A 12,303-nucleotide genomic window follows, 5' to 3' on the forward strand; every position below is an offset into this window, starting at 1 on the left:
GGGCCTAGACCAAGAAGGGTCTAGGCCCGAAACGTCAGCTTTCCTGCTCCTCTGATGCTGCTTGGCCTGCTGTGTTCTTCCAGCTCTACACCTTGTTATCTCAGAGTTTTCCTGCTCCTCCGATGCTGCTTGGCCTGCTGTGTTCATCCAGCTCCACACCTCGTTATCTCAGATTCTCCAGCATCTGCAGTTCCTACTATCCTTGGCAATAAATGTTGGCTTAGACAGCAATGCCCACATCCCATGAATAAATTTAGAAAAAAATGTCTGCATGGGGAGGACAGTGAAGCTGGTGTGGGTCAAGTATTTCATATCTCAGTGAAAGAGAATCCTTGCATTGACATAGCACCGTTCACATCCTCAGTAAGTCCTAAAGCATTTGCTATCTGTTAAAATCATGTTGAAGTGTGTCACCACTTTCGCAGTATTAAACATGTGGTAACCAGACTTTGCACAGCAAACTCCCAGGTATAGCAGTGAGTTAATGAGCAGATAATCTGCTCTTCAGTGTGGCTGGTTAAAGGATAAATATTATCCAGTACACTGACTGAACCATCCCTGCTTTTCTTCAAAATAGAATTCCACAGAATTGTTATGGAGCAGAAGGAGGCCAATTGGCCCATCGTGCCTGCACCAGTTCTGTTACCAAATGCCAATCTCCAGCCTTTTCTCCGTATCCCTGCACACCACTTCCAATCCTGCCCTGGTCAATCCCAGCTGTCCAGCCTAAGAACACAGGTTCTCTCAGTGCTGTATTGGTAGTGTCAGCAGAAAAGGGGTGAGGTTTATAGATGAAGTGAACAAAAATAGCAGATGTGATTTCTAGGGAAAGCTCTCAACTAACCCTATTAAAGAACACTTTAAGAGGTTGCGTTTTGGTGAAACCTAGGTCAAAACCAATAACACAGGCTGGAGAAAAGATAATTGTGAGAATATACTAAATAAGTCAAGATGTAGCGATTTTGTGCTGTGAAGCTTGGCTTTTCAATAACCCTGTTACTCATCAGTGAAGAGTCAAGCTGTGGAAACTTCCTGAAATCATGACAAACGAATCACTAGATAGCTAACGAGTTGGAATGTGTCTGCGAATCTGCTTGAGGTCCACGAGCATTCTTGATTATTGCTAATGTCACACTGCTGCCCATTAGGAAGTCTATGAAATGCTGTGCGTGATCAATTCAGCGTGTGAAACCCAAAAGCAAATTTTTGCTGTTACCCCAGCTCTTGATGTAGTGCAAAGCAAAAGGGGTGTTCACAGTCAGTGACACGTGATCCCTCAAAACCATCTGACATCGCCCTCCCCCCGCACAGTCCACAGGTTAACATTAAGATCCACACAGAGCATCTGACCTAAACTTGGACTCCAAAAACTACAAAAACTTTATGGAACATTGTGAGCCTCTCCAGGTTCCAGCCCCTCAAACTCATCAGTCAATTTTTTTTATTCATTCACTGGCTTCATTGGCATTTATTGCCCAGAGGGCAGCACATTGCTGTGGATCTGGAGTCACATGCAAGACAGGCCATGTAACAACAGCAAATTTCATACTGTAAACCTCATTAGTGAATCAAATAGGTTTTTCTTTAAATTGACTTTTAGTTCCAGATTTTTTATTTACTTACGTTCTGCCATGATAGCATTTGAACCTGTGTCCTCAGACTAAATCTAGGACAGATGTCAGAGGTAGGTTCTTTACTCAGAGAGTAGTAAGGGCGTGGAATGCCCTGCCTGCAAAAATAGTAGACTCGCCCACTTTAAGGGCATTTAAATGGTCATTGGATAAACATATGGATGATAATGGAATAGTTTAGGTTAGATGGGCTTCAGACTGGTTTCACAGGTCGGCGCAACATCGAGGGCCGAAGGTCCTGTACTGCGCTGTAATGTTCTATGTTCTATGTTCTAGATTGATTACCTCGTGATAATACCACTAGGCCATCACCTCCCCAATAATACAACCCAGGAGCTCCCAAACCTGGACGTATTGCTGAAGGTTCATCACATGACATCTTCCAACTGCCCAACCCAGTGAAATAGAATCTTTTAATCCTTCTCAAATAATTTCATATATAATAGAAATGAAAAATAGACCATTTTTCACGCTGTGTTGTTCCACAGCAGTGAACTGGAGATTAGGCATCTTTTATTCATGGAGATTCCAATAAAATGATCTATTGATTAGTTTGTAGGTGTGTAGTTATTATTGCAATTACTCCCTGCCAACCTTTTCTGTTTACTGTCTCCTTTAGGTCATAAATTCTAACCTGCAATAATGGTTATTTTTGGAAAGCTCAGCAGAGTGCACAGTACTAATTGAATGCCATCTGTTTCTTTCCTCCTCACTGAAGAAATTTGTTCCAGCTTTGCGAAGGAGATCCTGATCGAAGGTGGGAATGCAGTCGATGCTGGAGTTTCAGCGATGCTGTGTTTGGGAGTGGTGCATCCACACAGTACCGGAATAGGTACATGAGGCTCAAGAGGGAGCCGATACCAGGCATTCTGGAGTTTCTAACTGGGAGTGTGTGGTGGGGATCCTCGTCGTGCATGGATATAGAGATGCTGATTGCCTGAGCCAATGGATTCCTCGATCCCTCTCTCTGATATCAGACCTTAATGTGTCCATTCCTTAGTATCGGTACTGACTGGAAATAGGCCCGGTTGGACCAGCTAGTTGATTCTATCCGGGGTGACGGTAAAGATTATTAAAGCTAACTTCTGAATGAACAATGTAAATTTGGCCAAAGGAACAGAATAGGCCATTCTTCCTGTGGAGCCTGCCCTGCCATTCAGTATGATCTTGGTTGCTTGATACATGTTCCCCACCCTCATTCCCACAATCCTGCACACTGTCAATAATCAGAAATCTATCAAACTTTACCTTAAACATCTCAAAGAATCAACTTTCATAGCACTCTGTGGTAGAGAATTCCAAAGATTCACAACCGACTCAGTAAATTCAAATGTTCTCGTCATCTTAGATCCAAGTGGCATCCCCCTTATTTTTTAATTGTGCTCCCTGGTTTTAGATTACCCAACCAGGGAAAACATCTTACCTGCATCTACGTTGTCTATCCCTTTAGGAATTTTGTAAGTTTTAATCACCTGTCATTCTTTGAAACTTTAGAGAATACAGGCCCAGTTTGCCCAATTGCTCTCCATAACACAGTCCGCCCATCCCAGGAACAAGTCTGGTGAACCTTTGCTGCACTCCCTTTCTGGCAGATGCCTCCTTGGCAAGAGGATTTGAGTACAGGAACACGGATGTCTTGCTGCACTTATACAAGGCCTTAGTGAGATCACACTTGGAATATAGAATGTAGTTTTGGTCTCCTTTTCTGAAGAAAAATGTTCTTGCTTTAAAGGGAGTGCAGCAAAGGTTTACCAGACTGATTCCTGAAATGGCAGGACTGATGTATGAGGAGAGAGTGATTTGTTAGGATTGTATTCACTGGAGTTTAGAAGAACGAGGAGGTGATCTGGTAGAAACCTATAAAATTCTAACAGGACAAGACAGGATATGTGCACGAAGGATATTCCCAATGGTGGAGGAGTCCAGAACCAGGGGTCATAGTTTAAAGATAAGGGGTGAATATTTTAGGACTGAGATAAGGAGAAATTCTTTTTCCCCCCCCAGAGAGTGGTGAGCCTGTGGAATTCACTGTCACAGAAAGTGACGGAGTCCAAACCGTTGTGTGTTTTCAAGGAGGTAGATGTAGCTCTTGTAGCTAAAGGGTCCAAGGATATGGGGGAGTGGGTAGGATTAGGGTATTGGGCTCTGTGATCAGCCATGATCCTATCATCTGTAAACTTGGAAAAATTATGTCCCCAACTTCAATCATTTATATGTATATGTATGTGTGTAATATATAGATAGTGAACAGTTGGGAGCCATGTACTGATCCTTGGGGTACTCCACTAATCATAGCCATTTATTACTACTTTCTGTTTTCTATCTGTCAGTCAATCATTATTCCATACCAGTACATTACCTCCAATCCAATGTGCTGTAATTTTTCTAACTAGCCTCCTGTGCCGGACTTAAAAGCCATTTGAAAATTTAAGCATATGAAATCCATTGGCACTCCTTTATCAGTTTCATTAGTAACATCTTTAAAAACTTCAAGCTCCTGTTATGGACCAAACCAGACCTCATCAAAATATATAAAGAAGGTAGCCTAGACCCTAACTTCATTTATTTTAAAGGTAAATGTGAGGTGCTATGTTCCAGATGCAATTCAATTGGTCAAACTACTCGACATTAAGTCAAACACAATTTATTCAAACACCACTGTTAAAATATAACAAAAGAAAGAAGATGCAGTATGTAAACATTCCAACCAGGGAAGTAGTTATACTAGACCTGGTTTTGGGAAATGAACCTAGCCAGGTGAGTGAAGTTTCAGTCGGGGAATATTTCTGGAGTAGTGACCATGATACTGTGAGTTTTAAGATACTCATGGATAGGGATAACAGCAGTTCTTGGGTGAAGGCATTAAGTTGGGGGAAGTTGAACTGCAACAATATTAGGCAGGAACTGGAGAATGTTGATTGGAGGTGGCTGTTTGAGGGTAAATCCACATTGGACATGTAGGAGTATTTCAAATGGCAGTTGATAAGAGGTCAGGAGCAGCACATTTCTGTGAGAATGAAGGATAGGTATGGCAAGTTACGTGTACCTTGAATGTTATGGGATGTTATGACCTTGGTCAGAAAGGAAAAGGAAGCGTATGTAAGGTCTAGGAAGATGAGAATTGACGAAGCCCTTGAAGTATATGACGAAGGTAGGAAAGAACTTCTAGGAATTAGAAGGGCAAAACTGGGTCATGAAAAGGTGTTAACAAACAGGATTAAGGAAAATCCGAAGGCTTTTTATACATATATAAAAAGCAAGAGGGTGGCCAGGAAAAGGGATGCCCCACCCAAGGACAAGGGAGGGAATATATATGTGGAGCCAGAAGAGGTAAGTGAGGTCCTAAATGAATACTTTGTGTCGGTATTCACCAAAGAGAATGAATTGGTGGAGAATGACTTCTGGGAAGGGAGTGTTGAATTTCTAAGCTAAGTTGCTATTAAGAAGGAAGAGGTGTTGTATGTCTTAAAAAGTATTAAGGTAGATAAGTCCCCAGGTCCTGATGGGATCTATCCCAGAATATTGAGGGAGGCAAGAGAACGAATTGCTGGAACATTGACAGACATCTTTGTATCCTTTTTGGTCATAGGTGAGCTCCCAGAGGACTGGAGAATAGCCAATGTTGTCCCATTGTTTAAGAAGGGTTACAGGGATAATCCTGGAAATTACAGACCTGTTAGTCTCATTTCGGTGGTAGAGAAATTATTGGAAAAGTTTCCCAGGCACAAGATCTATATGCATTTAGAAGCAAATGGACTTATTAGCAATAGACAGCATAGTTTTCTGAGTTTTTTGAGGAAGTGATGAAGGTGATTGATGAGGCAAAGGCGGTTGATGTCTGTATGGATTTCGGTAAAGCCTTTGTCAAGTCCCTCATGGTAGACTGGTACAAAAGGTGAAGCCACATGGTATCAGGGTGAGCTGGCAAGATGGATGCAGAACTGGCTTAGTCATTGGAAACAGAGTGTAGCAGTGGAAGGATGCTTTTTGGAATGGAGAATTGTGACTAGTGGTTTTCCACAGGGATCAGTGCTGGCAAGTCTGTTGTTCATGATCTAAATAAATGATTTGGAGAAAAACATAGCTGATGTAATTAGTAAGTTTGCAGATGATATAAAGATTGGTGGAGTTGCAGATCATGAGGAGGATTGTTAGACGATACAACAGGATATAGATCAGTTGAAAGCATGGACAGAAAAATGGCAGATGGAACGTCAAATACAGGTGGAAATTATACAGTGAATGGCAGAACCCTTAGGAGTATTGATATGCAGAGAGATCCAGGTGTGCAGGTCTACAGATCATTGAAGGTGGCAGTGCAGGTAGTTAAGGTAGTAAAAAAGGCCTAAGACATGCTTGCCTTCATTGGAAAGGGCATTGAGTGTAAGGATAGGCAAGTTATGCTGCAGTTTTATAGAACTTTAGTCAGGCCACACTTGGAATATTGCAAACAGTTCTGGTCACCACACTACTAGAAGGATGTGGATGCTTTGGAGGGGGTACAGAAAAGGTTTATCAGGATGTTACCTGGTATGGGGGATTTTAGCTGCAAAGAAAGGTTGGAGAAACTGAATTTGTTTTCACTGGAACACAGGAGTTTGAGGGGTGACCTGATAGAAGTTTATAAGATTGTGAATGGCATGGATAGAGTGGAATGTATGAGGCTTTTTCCCAGGGTGGAGGGGGCAATTACTCAGGGACACAGGTTCAAGGTGCAAGGGGGGAAGTTTAAAAGAGATGTGCGAGGCAAGTTTTTCACACAAAGGGTGGTGGGTGCCTGGAACGCGCTGCCAGAGGAGGTGGTGGAAGCAGACACAATAGCAGCATACAAGAAGCACCTGGATGGATACATGAATAGGAAGGGAATAGAGAGATACGGATCCTGTAAGTGAAGACAGTTTTTGCCCTTCCATACTAAAACTATCAGCGCAGGCTTGCAGGTCCAAAGGCCCTGTTCCTGTGCTGTATTTTCTTTGTTGTTTGTTCTTGTTCTTTGTAAAAACTTGGAACAACTTAACTCTATTGGAAAGCTAACCAACTCACTAATTAACTGTTCCAATATAGTAACATCCCATCAATACACGCTTGGCAAAATGCGAATTCAGAAAACAAATTTTGTCTCACATACAATCCAGCAGCCCAGAAAGAGAATCCCCAGCTTTTGGCTGTAATCGAGAGAGGGGAAAAATAGCTTCTACTTCTCTGAAGGAAACATGGATAAAGCACATCTCTTAAAGCCACAGCATCATCACATTCCTCAAACAAAATCAAATCGTTATCAACTGGGTGTCTATTTGTTATAGATCCTTTTATTATAGATTTCAGTATTTTCCCTACAATTGATGGAAGGCTAACAGGTCATATATCAATTATTATGCACAGTCTTAGAGTGTATGTGTGCATTTGGGGTTAATGCAGGCCATGGTTATCTCCAAGATTAAATAGCCTACCCACAGCCCCAAGGTTGTTGATCAGAGGAGTTAGAAACTCTGGGATCTGAGGCAAAGTGGCAGGAAGCAAATGTGATTGGGTATTTTTGGAATTGTCTCTAGCAGAGTTCTGCAGGGCTCCCTACTGGGTGCCTCACTGCATATGGAATAGATCAATGATTAAAAGTAGGGAGGGTGGGGATTCTGGGATGTTTGCAGGTGATGCACAAATTGGCTATTTCAGGGAGAAAGTGGGGGGAGGGAGAGAATCAGTGAGAAAAGGCCGAAGAGAGGAAGGTGGCTGAGAGTCATTTGTGGAACTTGACCGTTCAGCTTCATTGGAACTCTGCTAATGTCAAGATTAAATCTCTCACTCAGAAACTGGAAGACAGACACGTCCAGCAACTGAGCATTTATTGATGTTGTAGCAATTGTGAGGCGATGACTTTCAGAGTCACTCAATGAAACACTATAAATTCACCTTTTAGCTTAGAAAAGAGATGACTGAGGGATGACCTGACAGCGCCAGAAAGTCATTTATAACACAGCAGGAAACCATTTGGCCCGTCAAGTCAATGCTGGCTCCCTGAAAAGCAATACGATCCCATTCTTCCACTATGAGCCCTGTACATTTTAAGTGTCCATTCAGTTTCCTCTGATTATTCTGACTTCCACCACCTGCAAGACCTTGTTTGTTAACAGTGACTGCAGGAAAAACAATTTCCTTCTCATTTGCCCTGCATCTTTTGCCCATGACATTAAATCTGTATTCCCTCGTCTTTGTACCATCAACTCAGCATGAACAGGCTCACTACTCTCTGGGTGAAGAAATTTCTCCTCATCTCAATCTTAAAATGTATGTCTCTTATCCTTTAAGGACTGAAAAGATGAGAAATTTCTTAGATATAAGCGGACTGTCTTCAGCTCCTAGGGCCTCCTTTCATAAGTATTCTAGAGGCCTATGGGGTCATAGGTTTAAGTCCCACCATGATGGCCAGTGGAGTTAGATTAATAATTCTAAAATTGAAAGCCAATCTTAATAAGAATGACCATTAAATGATCACTGGTTGCCATAAAAACCCATCTGGTTCACTAATGTCCTTTATGGAAGGAAACTGCCAACCTTACCTGGTCTGGCCTACATGTGACTGTAGACCTACAGCAATGTGGTCGACTCTCAACTGCCCTCTTAAATCTGAAAAACTGGCCTCCTACTCAGTTGTATCAATTGCTATGAAGTCTCAACAAAACACTGAAGTCAAGCAAGCCACGCAAATCAAGGGAAACTTAGGAATGGGCAATAAATGTTGGTTTTGCCACATCCCGTGAAAAATTCAATTTGAAAAGAATTTCTTCTGGGTGCTCCAGCTTTTCCCCCCCACATTCCCAAGATGTGCAGACTAGGTGGATTAGCAATGGTAAAAATGTGGGGTACAGGAAAAGGGTCTGAGTGAGATGCTCTTTGAATGGTCGGTGCAGACTCGATGGGCCAAGTGGCCTCATTCTGCGCTGGTGAGATTGTATGAGTTATGATTTTAAAGGGATCAACATGTATGTGGAGGAACTGGAACAGGGTACTGAATTGATGATCAGCCACAATCATATTGAATGGTGGAGCAGGCTAGGACCCTGAATGGCCTACTCCTCCTATTTCCTGTGTTCCTGTTGAGGATAATTCTCCAGCTATCTTGCAGAATAAAAATTCTGGGATCATTCTGTCCAAATGAGAGGACAGCATTGCTCAGTTTTCACTTGCAATATAGCATTTCCAAGTAGGGCAGTAAGCCCTCAGGTGGTAGTGCAGCTTTCACACTTGAGTTTGTGAAATGGGGTATGAATCCATGATCCTCTGACCCTGAGGCACGAGCTTTGCAACCCCTGCAGATGTCAGCACTGTGGGTAACTCGCTCGCATGTGTCCAGTTTAATGACTTGTTGTATTTTTGCTGTAGGTGGAGCTGTCTCGGCAGTGTTTCACAGCAAGGTGTTGGGGGTGACAAAGGTTCTAAACGCCTATCCTGTGGAGTCCCTGAACCTGAGCTTTGGTGTCCCATCGACCCTCCAGGGTCTCCGACTATTGCACCAAGAGTATGGCAGTCTGAGCTGGGCCAAGCTGTTCCAGCAGCCGGTGGAGCTGGCGAGAAAGGGTTTCCCCGTTGATAGCGTCCTGGTGGGGGCTGCGAAGGAGGTGGAGGCACAGAGGGCCGAGCTATGCCCACTCCTCTGCAACAGTGGACACGAGCTGAAGGGAGTGGGGGTCAACGCCACTAACTGGAAGCTGGCTGACATCCTCGAGAGGGTCAGCACAGAGATGGAAGAAGCCTCCTTCCCGGAACCCCTCGCCCGGCAGCTGGCTGGAGACTTGCCGAGGAAGGGTCGGCAGGAATTCGTGCGGGCCGTCACGAGACAGCGAGCCACCCTGGCCGAGCCTCTGGTGACCGAGCTTGACCGTTTCTTCCTGTATGCCGCTCCGCCTCCTGCCTCTGGGGGCGTCCTGACGCAGGTCGTGAAGGAGGCTGGGCGACTCAACCTGTCGCTTGCGAGCATTTCCAGTGCGAAAAACACGTCTGCCACTTACCGGGATATTCTGAATGCAGCCCAGCGTGTCTACCAGAGCCGACCTGGTTTCCCTTCACCGGTTCCCTGGAACCTTCAGAAACAAAGCGAGGACAAACCCTCCAACAAGACATCTCCAGCCGGCAGTCAGGTCGTGGTTATTGACCGCTCTGGTAACATGTTGGCAATGGTGGGCTCCCTGAATAGTGCATTCGGGGTGAGGTTCCTATCTCCTTCCACAGGCATTTTCCTCAGTGATTTCACCGGGAGAACAGACTCTGTCATCCATCATTGGGCCTGTCCGGCCGTGCTGACCTCTGTGGCCGGGGATGATCTCGTGGCTATGGCTGGTGCAGGAGGATCCTCTGTCCCATTTGCCGTTGCTCAAATGGTGGTGAACAAAGTTTATTTTGAGAGGTCGACCAAAGAAGCGGTCTCTGGTCCATGCTTTTACCTGAACATTGGAGAGGGAGGCACTTTGCACAAACTGGTGTCTGGAGTGCAGAGAGATTCCAAAATTTATACCCTCTTGTTACAGCAGGAGCCAGAGCTGGAGCTGGTTAATGAAACTTCAGGAGGTGTGACAGCCACAATGGTGGGAATCCACCTGGGCCACCTCAGTGCATTTGGACAGCCGCAAGAATGTCTTTATGCTGACGGTTATTAACACCATGGTATTCTTGTTCTGTTCATCTGCTTCCCTGTCCCTCCAGCTGGTTTCTCCTAAAGGATTTTGGGAGGTTTTAATTACCCCTGTTTCACCTTAATTTCATTCCCAAGTGTCAGCCATTCCTTGATTGGTACCTGCTCTTGTCTTTGTATTGTACGGTCATTACTGGCTCGAATACATCATTAGCGCTCTCCCCTCCAGTACTAAGGGAGTATGTTGTATTGGTCAGACATCCAGTCTTTCAAATTAGACATTAAACTAAGACCTGTCTGCTCTCTCAAGTAGATTTAAAAGCATCAGAGCAGTTATGATGTACAGGAGGGGGAGTTCTCCCCAGTGTCTAGCCAATATTTATTCCTTAATCAATGCCTACAACAGATTATCTGTTCCTTAATTCATTAATGTCTGTGGGAGCTTGCTGTTAATAAAGTGGCTGCTGCATTTCCAACACTTCGATGGAGACTTTGCATGAGCTGCACTGCATTGGTTATAGAACACTTTGGAACATGCTGAAGTTATGTTAGGCGCTATAGAAATGTAAATCCATCTTCTAACTTATGCATCATTCACTTTGAAAAAACTTACTGGATAAAACTAATAGTTGCTAATTGCGCATTATCAGAATTGCATACAGCAATCCCACATTAATTAAATATATCTTCTTTTAATAAGAAAAGCGCAAGTGCTGAAAATGTGAACTAACAACAGGAATACCACAAATAGACAATGCAGGGCTATCATCCATTCTGACTGAGGGTATCCAGCTTAAACAGTAACCTGCCTCTTCCTCTTTATGATGATTACTGACCTTTCATCTCTCAATTTGTCATGTATTTCCCTGGTGGTGGGTTGAAGAGATTTGATTGCACTGCATTAAGCTGTGAGTCGCGCCTTTCGATGATACATCCATCGAGCCTTATTCTGCATCGCCTGGAAGATCAGATTGCACTGAGGCCAAGAAGGACTACTAAATGCAGCCCTTATTGGATTTTCCCTCGAGGATATGAACAGGGAGTGAACTGCATTGATTGCGACTGCTTTCAAATCCCACCTCCTTTCACAGATTGCATAAAGGGGATTGCATTAAAGTGTGAACAGAGATGTCTCAGTCGAAGTTTTGTTTTCTACAAGCTTTTTGGGAGATGGCATTGGCACTAATGTTTCTTTTGTACTGGAATTTTGTTTTAAATGTGATGGTTCAAAATACAAATTGATTTGTGTTGTGTACTTTGCACCTTTATTGAACAGGAGCACAGGTAGTTGTTTTTCCCAGGACCCAGTTAATGTCGTCGAACGTTGATTGCATATAACATCCAAGATTAATCACCTCAGCAGACTGTCAAAGCTGTTTGTCTGAGCAGTTGTAACCACACTTCTGTTTTAAATTTTAAAAAGATTGCACTTCACAAGCTGATGTCTGTTGTTTCCCTGGAGCTGTATGTACTCGCAGCTAGCTTTTTCATTCAAGACATTATTGATGGCAGAGGAATTGAACAAATACTTTGCATCAGTCTTCTCAGTAGAGGGCACTAAGTAATCAAGGGGTAGTAGTGTGGAGGAAATAAATATTGCTACTGCTCAAGAAAAAGTGCAAGGAAAATTAATGGAATGAAAGGTTGCTATGTCGCCTGGATCTAATAGGAGGTATCCCAGGATACTAAAAAAAGTAGCTCCAGTGATAAGAAAAGATATAGGAGCAGAATTGGGCCATTCAGCCAATTGAGTCTGCTCCTCCATTCGATCATAAAGATTTTTCTCAACCCCATTCTCCTGTTTTCTCTCTATAACCCTTGATCTCCTTGCTAATCAAGAACCTATCTGTATCTTAAATACATTCAGTGACTTGGCCTACACAGTCTTCCGTGGCAATGGGTTCCACAGATTCATCACCCTCTGGGTGAAGAAATTCCTCATTTTAGTTCTAAAGGCTTATCCTTTCACTCTGAGGCTGTGCCGCCGGGTCCTAGTGTCTCCTACTAGTGAAAACATCTTTTCCGCATTCAATCTATCCAGTATTC

At 43.5% G+C, this 12,303-nt stretch overlaps 1 protein-coding gene across 1 annotated transcript in view; it reads left to right on the plus strand.

The window, feature by feature from the left end:
* The window catches only part of si:ch73-337l15.2 (glutathione hydrolase 6), a 60,323-nt gene extending 48,813 nt beyond the window's left edge, over positions 1 to 11,510 (plus strand). The window contains exons 3-4 of the mRNA XM_048594977.1: positions 2,350 to 2,463; positions 9,012 to 11,510. Of these exons, the coding sequence (XP_048450934.1) occupies positions 2,350 to 2,463; positions 9,012 to 10,282 (1,385 nt within the window). The 3' untranslated portion in view covers positions 10,283 to 11,510. The remainder of the gene's footprint in view (positions 1 to 2,349; positions 2,464 to 9,011) is intronic.
* Positions 11,511 to 12,303: the final 793 nt, after the last annotated feature.

The sequence above is a fragment of the Rhincodon typus genome, chromosome 3, assembly GCF_021869965.1.
Source record: "Rhincodon typus isolate 14 chromosome 3, sRhiTyp1.1, whole genome shotgun sequence".
NCBI classification, from domain to species: domain Eukaryota; kingdom Metazoa; phylum Chordata; class Chondrichthyes; order Orectolobiformes; family Rhincodontidae; genus Rhincodon; species Rhincodon typus.